Source organism: Drosophila nasuta, chromosome 2L (assembly GCF_023558535.2).
Source record: "Drosophila nasuta strain 15112-1781.00 chromosome 2L, ASM2355853v1, whole genome shotgun sequence".
Lineage (NCBI taxonomy): Eukaryota > Metazoa > Arthropoda > Insecta > Diptera > Drosophilidae > Drosophila > Drosophila nasuta.
The window spans coordinates 23066627-23081668 of NC_083455.1; the positions used below are offsets into that span (position 1 = coordinate 23066627).

The window sequence follows — 15042 nt, forward strand, 5'->3', positions numbered from 1 at the left end:
TGTTTGTTTATATCATTTTATTTATAAATATAAATAGAGTACAATAAGTGTAATTTAACATTAAGATTTAAAAAAAATATTTGCAAATGGCACACGCTCAATGTGGTACAGTGGACATTCGTTCATTGTAGCTCACTTTTCATTATTATTAAGTACAAAGTGTGAATTGTTGTGTGCTCTTTGATTAAATACATTTCATTTAAAATAAAGAAGATTTGCTTAAGAGTTAAAGTTAACAAATGCACAAAGTACACTTAATACTTTTTGTTTTTCTTTCAATTAATCGCACCGGATCAACCAGCATTATAACAAACTCATAAACTTGATAAGTATTAACTTAATGTTTACACAAATACAGGTATAAATTAATATAGAAAATAGAAAATTTACAAATCGTTTAAGAACTACACATTAAAAGGCGCTAGCCAGCAAACATACAACATGCATAAAGGGAGCATAAAGGAAGACTACGAAGTCTACAAAGTGTGTGTTAGCCAAGGCACAGTATACAAAGTGTAGAGGATCAGAAAAAGTGTAAGGCTCTTAGGATTAGTTTGTATAATTTACAAAGGTCGTTTGGTTTTGTGCTCTAGACGCAGTACGAAGCGGGCACCTCGAAGATGATATTGCCGGACGCATATCGGAAGTTTGGCGTCTCCACATTGGACGCCGCCTCGACGACGATGGTGCGTGGCTTTTCGCCCAGGCGACAGGCAATATTGCTGCTGACATTCACACGCAACTCGGTGCCAGTAAGGCTGCAAGAGAAATGAGAATTAGTTGGAGAACAAAAGTGACTGATAATCGTTACTTACTCGTAGTACTTTTTGCACACTATTCCCACCACTTCGCCAATGCGATCCTCTCGCAGTGGAACTGTCTCGCCGGTGAGTCCATAGACCATATCGTTGTTCTTGGGCGAGTGGAAGACAATCAGCTGATCCCGGCCAGGCGAAATGCTAATCGAAGTCAACTAAAAATGTAGAAATGCAATTAGAGCAGCTGTTGAATCAGGAGCAACTATTCCTACTTACCTCCCTGATGGGAATGATGCGATCCATGTTCCTGAACTTCTTCTTAAGGCCGTCCAGTTTGTAAATGCCTGTGTCGGTGACAATGAAGGAGCGATCCGCTTGCTTGTTATTCTTGTTGAACTTCTTAACGAAGCTGGAGAAGAGCACCTGACGGAAGGCTTCACCTCCTCCGCTGTTCTTCAGATTTGCCACATTCGCCGTGTAGGCATCGTTGCCACTGTTGTTCTGCGAGTTGGCCAAGTAATCGCCCAGCCACTTGCGCTGCTGTCCCCAGTGTGGACGACGTCCGGCAATCGCCGTAGCTGCCACGATTTGCAGTCGCAGCTGCGGCCATTCGCTGCGCGGATACTTGCGCAGTATCATGTAAGCACGCCAATGATCGAACAAGCGATGCAGTTTCGCCTCCGCCTTGCGACCGGCCAAAGGTGGCGTTGGCCACTGAATGCTACGACCGTAATCCCGCTGCTGCTTGGCATGGCGGAAGCGTTGTGCCAGCTCGTGGACGTAGCTGCGCAGCTTGTACGTTTTGTAGGCACGCATGATGGTCACGGCGGCCTTCATCTTCTTGTAGTTGCGACGTGCGATCCAGCCACGCACCTGCTTCTGCAGCAGCGTTACAATATGTGGTATCATCTCGTTGCGTTGCTGCTCCAAGGCGAACAGCGTGCGCGGCGAGCGTATAAAGATCTTGGTGTGTCCATACTTCACATCCTGGGCGAAGCCCTTCTCCTCGATCAGCACTCGCACGCCATCGCGATCGCTGCCTGCCCGGAAATTAGGCCACGTGTACTGCGAGATCATCTTGTAGCGCAGTAGGAATTTGTCGTAGCGCTGGCGATGCACGAAGCCGGCACGACGTACGCGCACATTCTCCAGCAGTCCCAGATAGCGCACCTGATGCTGCACACGCTCCTCGTCAAAGACCGTGGAGCTCTTGATGTCGTTCGGTTTGATGCAGCGCACATAGAAGGGTTCCTTCTTCAGCAGCGTGGCCACCAGATCGGCCATGGAACGCTGGAAGAGTGTGCCAGCTGTCAACGGACGTTTGGTCGTCTTCTTAATGTCCTGAGCACCCTCGGGCCACATCTCGCTGAGGTTGGCATCCTTGGAGTGGTGCAGCAGACGTTTAAAGTCCTGATACAGCGTATCCTTGTTCTTCTCGATGAATCCGTTGATGTTGTAGATGACATCGCCAGCGTAGTGTGTGATGCGGAAATCCTCGCGATGCTTCAGCTCCTTGTCTGTGGGTTTCAGCTGGCGACTCGTGTAATGCGGATGCTTGTTCAGGTTCTTGTCCATCGCCCCGAGCAGCGTGTCGTCGGTGACGTTGCCCACGCTTAAGCAGGCTTCGTCCATGATGGCAATGATGCCCTTGTGCGGCTGTTCAACCAGATCGCAAATGATCTACAAATAAAGAGGACAACATTGAGTAACAGTTCAAATTAAGAAATAATTTTAACGTACCTTGTTATTGAAGTAATCAATGTTGGTCCATTCGATGCCCTCGCGCTGATATTCTTCCTGCTCCTGCTTCAACACAAGTTCTGCCCAAGAAAATTTACATTATTCAAAGTTTTCACTTGACTTTTCACTCTCTCAACTCACCAATGAACAACTGCTGCAGTTTCTCGTTGCAGTAGTTAATACAGAATTGCTCAAAACTGTTCGAATCGAAGATCTCAAAACCGTAGATATCCAACACACCAATAACCGAGTTGAATCTCGCTTGCGTCTTGCTGCCGCGGAAAAGAATAGCTCGATTGATGCGCGAAATGATCCAGGTGAACAAACGATCGTAGATCGCCTTGGCCAAGGCATCCTTGCCGTACTCCGCTTGTGTGGCATCGTGATCCTTCTTCATCACATTGCCACCGGCGGCAATTGTGCGCTTGGTCAACGCTGCCGACAGCTCCGTCTCTGTGACTTGTAGCAACTTGGCCGCCGACTGCAAATGCGTCTTGTTGCTGATCACCAGCTCATCCTCAATGGCTGAAGGAAGAACAAGTTTAATAGTGATATATTTTGAGAAGTTTAAAAGTCAGCTACTCACTCTGGAACTCGACGTTGCCCAGGTGCAAAATTGAGGCAATTGTGCGCCAAATTGTTTGCACTTCGTCAGCCTGGAAGCCGAGTGTTTTGAAGGCATTGCAAGTGCCTTTGTAGTCCGACTTCTCGGTGAGTATGTCCATGCTGCCTTGGTTAAGATAATGATATTTGGACGTCTCCTTGTGCAGATCATATTGACGCAATTCGTTGTCATTAGCACCACGTAGCAGCTGTAAAGGAAAGAAGAGAATAGAGTTAGAGTCAGAGTCAGAGTCAGAGTCAGATTAAACATTTTAAGTGCTACCCCTGGGCATGATATGCTACGAAGATGATGAAGTTATTCAGCGCTTTTAATCATTTAATTAGGAAAGACTAATTAGAGATAAAGTGGAGTGTGACTCAATATAGAAATAGTTAAACAAAGATTGAGTGCTTTCGAGCAAAAGATATTCCTTAGTATATATTAATCAGGCAAGAAGAAATGTTTTAGTAATTAGTCAACAATTTGTCTCGTTCGTCACTTTGCTTTAAAGTATTTCGCAAATTTGTTCTGCTTGATTTGAGTTATGGCAATGTAGGGTATATATACATATATAAATATATATGCTATAGACTGTGCTTGCTTGGCTTGTCCATGTCCAAATTGAATGCCCAACTATTTAGTACAGCAGACAATTAGCACACTAGCAAAACCATAATTAAACTTCCGCTTTAATTGTGTGTTGAGCTGCCATTTCAGTATTGTTCACATTGAAAATAAAATAATACAAAATGAAATGAAATATTCCCCATCGCAGTTGATGGAAGCTTTTGGCACTTGCTGTCATAAAAAAAGAGGTGCGAATTGTTTGAAATATTTGTTAGCTCATTAGATGTGCAGACATTTATCTATATATAGTAAATATACATAAATAAACACAGCACATGTGCACGAAATTTCCAAAACTGAATATTGAATACAGAATTCAGCAGCAGCTTAATAAAGAAAATATATTTAGTTTGCGGTGTTTTTGTTGAGCTTACATAAATGGCATAAAAACAATTAACGCCTTCAAGCTAAATTTAACAGCTCGATAAACAACAATCGCTGTTGCTTTTTAAAGAATTCGGAATAGGAAGTGGCTGAGATAAATGTACAGAGAATTCCACATGAGACAGAACATTCGTCATAATGAATAACCACTGTAGTACTGAGCTTCATATCTGAACATGAATAAGTCGACGACGGCTGAAGCTATTTGTGTTTCTTGTGAATGGGACTTTTCTGTTATCTTGCAAATTTCATTTATAATGATCTCATCCATATCATTAGATTCCAACCGACAATTGATAAATTGCCTCGACCACTTAATTAATTAATGAATTTTGTTTTGTTTTCATTTGACTTTTGACTTTGTCAGTCTGCTGTGTAATTTGTCTAGGATTTCCCTTAAGCCCATCAATTGCGACGTGCCTCTGACTCAGTTGTAGATATAAATATAGTTTTTGAATAGTTCTAAAGTGATTTTTTTTATAGCTGAGATCGTTTAGCAAAATGTGAGATCGTTAAAAATATTGAATAAATATTTATGGGCGACACTGGAAACCCTTCTAGCATAGCTTAAGTCACAGCATATCTCAGAGTGTTCTATTTATGTGTGTGTTATGCCCATTCCAGTTAAGTTCAAACCGCACCCAGTGATGCCCCTCCCCTCACACACCTCCCGGGTAATCGACTCTGCTGCTGTCCCGCTGACTCACTTGAGTAAATAGCTGAGACTGCGCCCACACACATTCACACTCCCGATTGGGAGTAGTTGGGTGGCGGGTGCCCGGCCAGTGCCCAATGCCCACACCCTTCTCTTACCTGATAGAAACTGTGGAAATTACGCTCGCCCGGTTGCTGTTGCACCACACGCGACTTCTCCAGCAGATAGTTGGTAATGATGCCGCCCACGGGATCCGCCTTGTAATCGAACTCGATGTCCATGTACTTGCCAAAGCGACTCGAGTTATCATTGCGATTCGTCTTCGCATTGCCGAATGTCTCCAGTATCGCATTGCTCTGAATCAGCACGTTCTTCACGCTAAAACATGTAATAAAAATGAAGGAAAAAACATTTAAAATCGCATTAATAGTACAACATTTTATAATGGACGAAGAGGAGCAGAAAATCCAATTAGGAAAATGGCACTAGCTGGTGTAGTAAAATGTTAGTTTCAAATTGCCTCGCTGGGTTTGGGGCCACTAAAAATTGCCAAAGTGGCAATTAAGTTGGGGCCATTGTCTAGGGTTTGGTCGCTCAACGATTTAAGAAGACGATCCAGCAAAGTGCTTTCCGCGGCAGTTAGAGAAAGGGGGGCAACACCAGAGAGGGGGAAGGGGGGCAGGTATTGTCGTTGTATTTTAGAAGCGTGAGCAATTAGCAGGTCACTTAATTTGCTGACTTTTATGATAAAGTCGTATGTTATGTTGCTTCGCTATGATGTCACTTCCTAGCAAAATGAAAGAGAGAGAGGGAACTCAACTAGTATTTTGGGAGGTCTATTCGTATCTGGGGAATTCGTAGCTAGGCCATTAACGAGGCTTTCTTTCATTGAAATTTGCATGCAACACAATGGCAAATTTGTCATGCCTTCAACTGACATTCGTGATGAGTTCCCAGTGCCAAGTTCCCAAGTTGGCAAACTCCCTTTGGTTCTACTACTTCCCACAGCTGGAACTGTCTCTAATCTATATAATACCTTGGTAACTGCATTTGTGTGCATGATAAAACAGTTAAGTGAACCGCAGCTTAAGTTGCTGTTGTTTTAGCTTGACTTCGAAGCACTTCTAATTACAACGGAGAGTAGATTTACTTGATGAGGCCTTTGTGCTTTAGTTGTTTTACATAATAGTTCACATAGATTACGTTGCACATGGAAGTTGATCAATTTTAAGGAACTCTTAAATACGTTTTATTCTTATCAGCATTCTAATATTTGAACTCTTATTTCTATAACAAAATATGATTGAATTTCTTTGTTTAATGTTATCTAACGGAAGCATCCCATGTTTCACTTTCTTTTCTTTCAAATTTCTAACACAATAAAATACTTTATGAACTAACTTTAGAAAAACTTAGTAAATAAATTTGATAGCGTTAACTTCGAAAATTAAATTTGCAATTCCTTTTTTTAATTTCTCTTCTACAGGTTTTATAATTTTTCAAGTAATATTTCTATATTTCTTATTCATCGTGCAAGTTGTCTTAATATTATGGAGATTTCTAATTTAATTTTGCAGTTGTCTTCCTGATTTCTCCATTCTCACTTTTACATTTGTATTATAAACTAATTCGTGAAGATATATTTCTTATCTCTCAATATTGTTGATATTTTTAATTGCATTTTTGAGTTCTCTTCCTAATTTCCCTATTACCGCTTTTATGTTTTTGTTATAAACTTATTTATCAAGTAATTCTTCTATATTTCTTATAGGTTCACTCACCGTTCGATCTCATTCTGACCCTGCGTGTTCGTCACCGCCGCAATGTACTTCATGATGATCTTGGAGGCTTCTGTTTTGCCCGCTCCAGACTCCCCAGAGATGAGGATGCAGGTGTCCTGATGGCGCTGCTTGAGCACCCTGTATGCCGCATCCGCGATGGCAAACACATGGGGCGCATTCTCGAACAGTTCGCGTCCCTTGTACTTGCGTATGGTCTCCGGGCCGTAGATGTTCATCTGTCTATAGGGATTCATGGAGACGCACACCTCGCCGATGTATGTGTAGATGGAGCCAACTTGGAATCTGTTAACGAAACAAAACGAAACGATGCACATTAGTTATGGCAATGTTTTGATATGCATTCAATAGTTTTTGTTCTTTTCCCAATTTCCAATACACAAATAACCCAATTTGAATCCCTCCCACAACTTCACTTCCCGCTGTTCACCTGTCGTTTTGATTCGATGATTTGTTTTTCAACAGGCGCATCATCAGCTTTTTTTTTTGTTGTGTTGTATTTTGGGGAGACGCCACAGGCATTGTTGCACAGTCGGCGGCGATTCGATTAATTGCAGTTTGTTGTTGCTGCAGTTGCTGTTGTTTCCCATTTTGATTAAGTTGTTGTTGCAGTTGATTGACTGCGTTTATTATGATGCTTCGACTACTGCTTCTCTGTTGTCTGTTTATTTTGTGTGCAATTTATCAGGCGCCAAAAGATTTAGATCGACAGTTTCACAAAATGCGTTAGGCCCACAAAATGTGGGTCACTTGGCCAAAGTGGCCATAGAAGCCATAGGAGCAACAGCAACAGAGAGGAAAACTAAAGGTAGATATATGGGAAGCTGCCTTTAAAGTATTTCCACACTTTGCCATTTGATTGATGAATTGATTTGAGCTGGCTGAAACAGTAGACAGCAGAAAAGCAAAACTATTGTTTGTTGTTGAATTGAGAAATTAAGTAGACTTTTTGTTACAAAGATTTTCATTTATCAATGGGAAATTAATAAAGATTCTCATTTCTGCTGCCTTAGATAACAGACACATTTAGTGTACAATAATATTTTGGTTTTATGAATCTGAGACAAACATTCAAACAATGAATCATTCAGTCTTTAATCATTCGTTGCTAATCTACATACGTCACTCTATCTTTTAACGCTTTCTGAATCATGCATTATTTAAAGTGAGAAGCAAGAGGAATTCTCATGTCAACACAAACACAAAATAATAGCAGTGCTGACAATCAATTCAAAAGTCATTCAATTCAAATTGTATCAATGAAAAACAGCCCAAAGCACCTCTTAAAACATTTAACAATATTACACAGCACACAAATTGTTTTTTAATAAGATTATTAGCTTGGCTTGAACACAGTAATTTTGTTCGTTAAGCCGCAACAAAATGCATTATTAAAGACGGCTTAGCAGTTGCACAAATGTGGTTGCATTTTACAACAGCCAAAAAAAGAGGAAAAAGAGCAACCACAACAATAACAACAATGAAAAAAGTGCATCCAAAGCAGAGCTAAAATGATTACAAACTGTTACAATTTCAATTACAGCGCAAAAGCCGCAAAGAAAAAAAAAGAGTTTGGTAACAACCGAAAAGAGGCAGCTGCACAGAGTGTGCAACAAGTGGCAAGCGCAAAGTATTACAAAACAGCCACGCCCACTTGGCAGCAGAAACAACAAACATAACAACAAAGCGCCACTAAATTAAAACAACAAAAAGTCAAAAACAAAAAGCGTCAAAATTAGAGAAATTGTTGAATAACAAAATGAAAAATGAAAACACAACACAACAAAGATTATTTTGTTGCTGTTTCTGTTTGTTGTTTAACCCGCAGCATTTAATACGAATGCTTTTTTTTGTTGGCCAAACGGCAGTCAACACATGTATTTACTTAAGTTTTTCAGCTGCATTTGGGTCAAAAAATGTGACAGCGACAACGACAAAGATTGTGAGAGCTGCTGCTGCTGGCAATGATGATGATGATGATGATCATTATGTTTTGGCTCAAAAGGTGAACTACTGAACTCCAAGCATACAGAGGGGAGAGGGAAAGCGTTTAGCATGCTTGTTGACTTTTTAGCACAGCGGGTCAATTATGAGCAAGGCATTAGAATTGCCTACAGAAAAAAGAGAGAAAGAACCAATTGAAAGCAAAAGGGCAGTCAGCAAGCCGCTTAGCAAAGTGGCAAACGAAATGTGATTTCTATGATTTCTCCACCTTCCATCACTCCCCTTCCCCTTCCCCTCTTAACACCCGCAGCACATGAAACGAGTGCGCTGATTGACACCTGAGAATCGAGTAACCGAGTGTGGGTGGCTTGCTGCCAACATGGCGTATGATTGACGGACAGTCGCAACGATTCACTGTCAAAATTTCGTATGGAACTGTGAACTGTGTCTAATGGGGTTATAGAAATTGCTTAAGGCAAAGTGCTCAACCAGTCTGTGATATGATCTCTCGCCTTCATATTTATTTTTTCGTAATTGCTGACAACTCGAATAAAGTCGTCATAATTTGTGTGAGCCCCGTTGAGATCAACGAACCAATAAATCATGTTGCCAGCGTTTTACATTTTGGTTCCCCTTCAGCTACTTATTGGGTCATCTTGTCACAACTTGGCACACTCACACACACACACACACATCGAGCACTCCAAGAGTGCCCTTTAAGTACTTCAAGTGGAAACAGATTGAGCCAATATTTTCTTACATTTTATGGCCATGAATTCAAGTGAATTACAGTTTACTTATTGTGATTTTTTATATAAATATTAAAGTATTTCAGCATTAAATATATTGCAGTAAACTTCGAAGAGAAATTTCTGTTTTAGGTATATATCTTTTTCAAAAATTGAAAACTCAGTTTCTTGAAGACACTTCAAATTAAACAAGTAAAAAAAATACAGACGAGTGTGCTCGACTGGGAAATACCCATTTTGAATAAAAGCAATATAGTGCATTATGAATTTTAAAATATACCAAATTAATATATACCGCAAAAATCCTAAAAATATACCAAACGCTTATTTTTATAGTATCACATTCAAAATATACCAAAATATGTATACCATAAAAATATTAAAAACATACCGAATCATACATTTGGTATATTGCTACAACATTACATTCAAAATATACTATAATACGCATACCGAAAAAATACTAAAAATATACCAAAAACTATTTTAGGTATATTGATACAATACTACATTCAAAATATACCAGAATATACATGAATATACTTTAAAGGATCGGAAATTCCTCCCTCTGCCTGTTCCAAATATGTATTTCCTGGAGGCATAAAGTTATAATACCCTTTTACTCTAAGTGTTGCGAGTAAAAAATTAATTTTTCTATCGTCCATTTACTAATATAGCTTTTCTATTTCATATTCATTAATTATTTTCTGATAAACTCCGATCGTTAATTTTATTTAACAATTTGTTATAGATTGTTTTTTCAGCACTATTTCTATTGATTACTTTGAACTCTCTTTGGCAAATCTCATCCCGCTGAACACACCCTTTTCCTAACAGGTTTCTTAGGCGGAATTCGGAACTAGTCTGTTTATGTTTGCTGTGATTGTTGTGCATAATTAAAATGTTCGATGTTCGCGTCGCCTTCGCACATGCTCAACATTATAGTTAAGGTCGCGTCGTTATTCATGTTTTTATTTTTTTATTTTTGTTATTGGCATTTGACTTTGAATTCGGATTTGCGCATGGCGTCATCAAGTCAAAAGGCGCCAAAATACAAAAATATGCAATAGTTGTTGTTTTCGATTATTGTCAAGTTGTTTACATTATTTATTTATTATTTACATTTTTATTCATTCGCCTAGGTGAATCATGCAAAATGTTCTGAGCACATTGTGGAAATATTTCGATACAAAAGTTATCGATAAACGCAGCAAATTGTTGACTAAGCAGGCAGCAAGCATTTGTTTAATTGCCGCTGTCTATTCGCATGCAAATTGCATTTGCTCATAAATATTTTACCGCCTCGATGAATCATCGCAGTTTCATTCGACAGCCTTGAGGGAGGGAGCGAAGGAAAAGCTTAGAAAATCAATATGTTTACTCATCTAACGCTGCACTTTTCACAGCGTTTACTGCGCCTAAATGCGACGACGACGACGACGCAAGTGGCAAGTGGCATGTGGCAGACGGCAGCAAGTGTTTTGTCAGCTGACGTCATAATGGCAAACAGATATGGCTTGAAGTAGGTCAATGTTTTATTTGCTTTTCTGTGGATTTAATTGAATTCGACGCTATTTATCGATGTGCGTGTCGAGACAGCGAATTTTGAGAATCGCAGAGAGAGAAGCATTACTCAATACACGTTTGTGAGAAGCGCAGAGAAGAGCGAAAAGTGCAATTTGGCTAAACTACTAAACAATGCTCGAGATGTTGCCAAATTCTTTCCACTATTTGAAAACATGCCAAAGATATTTGGTTTGATTTATAATAATGAAATAATGCTCCCACATCTGCTGATACTCAATTCAAAACTGTCTTCCAACACTTTCAATTTTCTAAAGAGAATAATTCTCTGGCATGTTTTGCGCAATGCAATTGCAGCTTTCAAATTAACTTCAATTTACACCACAGCAACATTTGCCAAGGCGCAGAAGCAAATCAATTAGCATTGCTTCTGCTGTTTGCCCCCCCAACTCTCAGTTTTGTTGCAAGACTAAACACAGAGGCGCTAGATTATTGGACTCGACATAAACTTTTGTGTAAACGTTGCCATTGGCTTTTGTACTGTTGGCAGCTGGCGAACGTTGCAGTTGCAGATGCCCCTAAGTAAAAGTTATTGCAACGCAAATGACAAACATGAACGTTCCATGTGAAGCGTAAATAAACAACAATGCAGACAGACTCTACTGGAAGTTAGGGGAAGGTAGGCAGTTGGGGGGACTGAACTGCAACAGAAACAGAGACACAGACTTCTGGTTCTGGAGTCTGCTTGGGTCTCTGACTTTAGTGTTTACCTGACTTTAATACCCTGTAGTCAAAACAACTTGGCTAAGAGGGTATGCTGAAAGTGTGGAAGTGAGAACTTTTAAGTTAAAAGTGATCTCTAAAGTTAAGTAAAGCAAACTTGACTAAGAAAATATCTCTTTGGGGACTATCATCGCTTTTTTAGAATATTATCTCCGTACAAAGCATCAACTCTTTACAGAAAATTATCTCCTCCAGCTTGATTAGGAAAAGTTCTCTATAGGGACTATCATCGATTTAGAGTATTATCTCTTTAGAGAGTATCAACACTGTGAGAAAGAGAGTGACGTCTTCTTATAGAGTAGTATCATCTCTTTAGACAGTAGGATCTCTTTAGAGAGTATCATCTTTCTAAAGAGTATCTTCCTCTCGAATATCCACAACCGGAGCACTTCCACTTATTTATGGGACAGCTTTTCAACTCGCTGTGACTGCATTTGCATTAAGCAGATCATTAGCGCTGAAAGATTTGCTAGAACGTGGCTCAATTAGTGGAGCAGCTACCGTTGTTATATTACCATTGGCAGCAATACTCACTCCGTTATGTAAATGGAACGATTTCCGTTGCGTGACATTAATCAAAAACGGCTTATCAAAGCTCAAGCTAGGGGCGGCATTTGATAGTCGCTTATCATAAAGGAGGCATATGGAATGTGTCGATGGCGATGTCGATGTTCAGACAGCCAGACAAATATCTAGATGAAAGCAAACTTTGCTTTGAACTATTCCATATTGTCTTGGCCAGGTCTAGAATGCAGTTGGCAAAGGGTGAGAGAAGGGAGGAGAGTGAAAAAATAACACTGGCCTCTTGCACAAATAAACAGACAATCTATGATTGCAATCGGAAATTAAAAGAGAATTCTTGATGTTTTTAATAGTCCCGCGTTCGTGGGCCGGCAAAGTAAACAGCATTTTCCCTTTTCATTGCCCAGCTATTTTCTATTCCATTTTTCTTCTTTTAATACTTTTTCGGTCGCCTTCAAGTCTTGCCATAAAAATTGCATTTATAGACACAACAGACAGACCACGTTATTCGAATACCAGATGCAAGATGGAAAGTCTTCAACGAAACCGGTGTACAAACTTTATTCATAATGCCCCGCACAAATATTTTTTTTATAGATATTCCGACAAATTTGTCGCGGTATTCATTGCATAACAAATTGAAGCGAGTTGCTTATCGGCGGGCAGTCAATATAATGCCGGGTACTCGATGTGCTGGAAGTCGCAGCCAAGGTTATAGCTTGGCTACAAAAAGAGGTACGAATACAAGTGTGAGTACTTCATGTGAATACACAGGCAAACTTTGCTAACTTTGACACCACTTCGAGCATGCAATCTTATCGTGCCTACAAAATAAGAAATAAATAATCATAGTCTCACTTTTATATATACTCTATATATGGGAATGTTTGTTTAACGAAATAAAAGAAAGAAATACCCAAGAGCATATTTAGCGATAACCAAACGATTTCTTATAGGCAGATAAGATTATGAATACTTTAAAGACAAGGGTTACAATTTCCATTAACAAACAAGTCATAAAAATGTCCAGAAATGCATTTGAAATAATCATAAATTTCCACATTTAAACTATTAAAATTTACAAGTACAATTAAATGAGCGCACTAAAAACAGCTTTTTGAGTTGTCGCTGCACCTTGAATTTATATTTTACGCTTTTAATTGATATTCTTAATGCAACTTTGATGTATCTACAACAAATTGTCGAAATAATTTGCAGTGCATTTCAATGTTTGTTGTCAGGTGTTTTGCGATGACTCAGAATTGAGCATTAGCGATAATGGCACTCAAAATACGAGTATGCCAAATTTTTTGGCACTTGATAAGACAGACAGACAAAGAGACTATCGAGTATATATAGTTCTCGATATGTGTGTGCCACTTAAGGCGTCAATCTTTTGTCTTTCATGATGAAACCACCTGTAACTCATGTGCGTAACTTGTGATGAACTCACGCAGCGAGTTCAACGGCAGTTCATGGGAAAACACAGTTGGGTAAATAAATACACAGAGACTCTCGACACCGATAGAAATATAGTTGATACTCTCTATACAGAAAGAGGAGGAGGAAGAGTATACAGCTGCTTTTCAACTACTGCGGCAAACAATAACACACACAAAATGTAGGCCAAATCAATGGAGAGGCGGCGGCGCATAAACAAAACACAAAACTCATTGTAAACTTATCAGCAGCAGCTTCAACTAAATACTAGAACAAATAAGAGCACAGTGCATTCGTTAATAGCGTAATCAATCAGTCTAGAGTGCATATTTATAGCTCTCTCAATGATCTGGGCACAGCGGAGAGCCATCAGCGCCAGGACACTTGACTCTTAATGGATCGTTAAAAATTTCGCCGATTCGAGAAACAATTCGAAGAACCCCAAGGAGTCAAAACTTTACAAAAGTTGTGGGAGTTGCAAGCGCTCTCTCTCTGAACTTGAGAAAAGCATCCAAAAAAAAAGCTGTCTTCAAAGATTTTCTTGGCATCTTGTGTTTAGGACGCAGAAACTTGTTTTGTTTCGGTTTATGTTCATCAGTTCAGTTCCTCATTGCTTTTTGGGGCTGCTTTGCAAACTGACGCCATCAACCGGTTTGTCTGTCTCTTTCGGCTACACATTTGTTCACGTATTTGTGTGTGCGTCAAAAAGTATCTGCAAGATACTCGTGAGTCACAGTCGCAGTCCTCTTCTTCCTCCTCTCTGCAGTCGAGCGAGCGCAGGCTTTCCATTTCATTTTCGAGATACATTTTTCAAAAACAAAAAGCATATTTTATTCAAACACACACAGTATAGTATATACACAAGTGTGTGTGTCTTAATTTTATAAGCAAAAGTTTTGTGCGCATCGTGAGGCTATTTCGGGATCGCCATCTACAAATATATGTATCTATATCCACACATACTATATAGCGACTGCAAACGTAAGTTTGTAAGTGGGTTGCCTGGCATGCTGCGAAGCACTGAGTGTATTCACATTCATATTCACACTCGCATTCACACACTCATATTCACATTCACAAATGCTTATGACAGTGCCAAAAAAACGAGACACTTGATGTGCTCAAAATTAACAAGAATTCAACTTTTGGCTAAGGTTATTGCCACTTTGCCAAGCGGTTAAAGCCTAAATATAAAACAACTCTCTGGAGAAAAGCTTTGTTGAATAAATCATTATAATGTCAAGGAATTAAAGCACATTTTTATCTAGTTGGATTCTAAAGAATTCAGCTAAAAATGAATATAATAATATATATATTTACTATTACTTTACTAAAAAAAAAAATATTAAAAATAATTTCGAGTTTCAATTTGAATTCCATTCATAATTCAACTTTTGGCTAAGGCTATTGCGGGTAAAGCGCAAATGATAAGCAACTCTCTGGAGAAAAGTTTTATCGAATAAATCACAATAATGTCAAGGGATTATACACAATTTTAACTAGAAATTAATCT

General features: G+C 39.3%; 1 protein-coding gene across 2 annotated transcripts in view; it reads right to left on the reverse strand.

Annotated features, from left to right (window-relative positions):
- LOC132792242 (unconventional myosin ID) overlaps positions 1–15042 on the reverse strand; it is a 20988-nt gene continuing 5946 nt past the window's right edge. For both annotated transcript variants that reach the window (XM_060801526.1, XM_060801519.1), the window contains exons 2-9: positions 6550–6852; positions 4927–5146; positions 3085–3310; positions 2640–3023; positions 2499–2578; positions 1035–2438; positions 816–973; positions 1–758 (exon numbers count right to left, since the gene is read on the reverse strand). In XM_060801526.1, the coding sequence (XP_060657509.1) occupies positions 590–758; positions 816–973; positions 1035–2438; positions 2499–2578; positions 2640–3023; positions 3085–3310; positions 4927–5146; positions 6550–6803 (2895 nt within the window). In that variant the 5' untranslated portion in view covers positions 6804–6852 and the 3' untranslated portion in view covers positions 1–589. The remainder of the gene's footprint in view (positions 759–815; positions 974–1034; positions 2439–2498; positions 2579–2639; positions 3024–3084; positions 3311–4926; positions 5147–6549; positions 6853–15042) is intronic.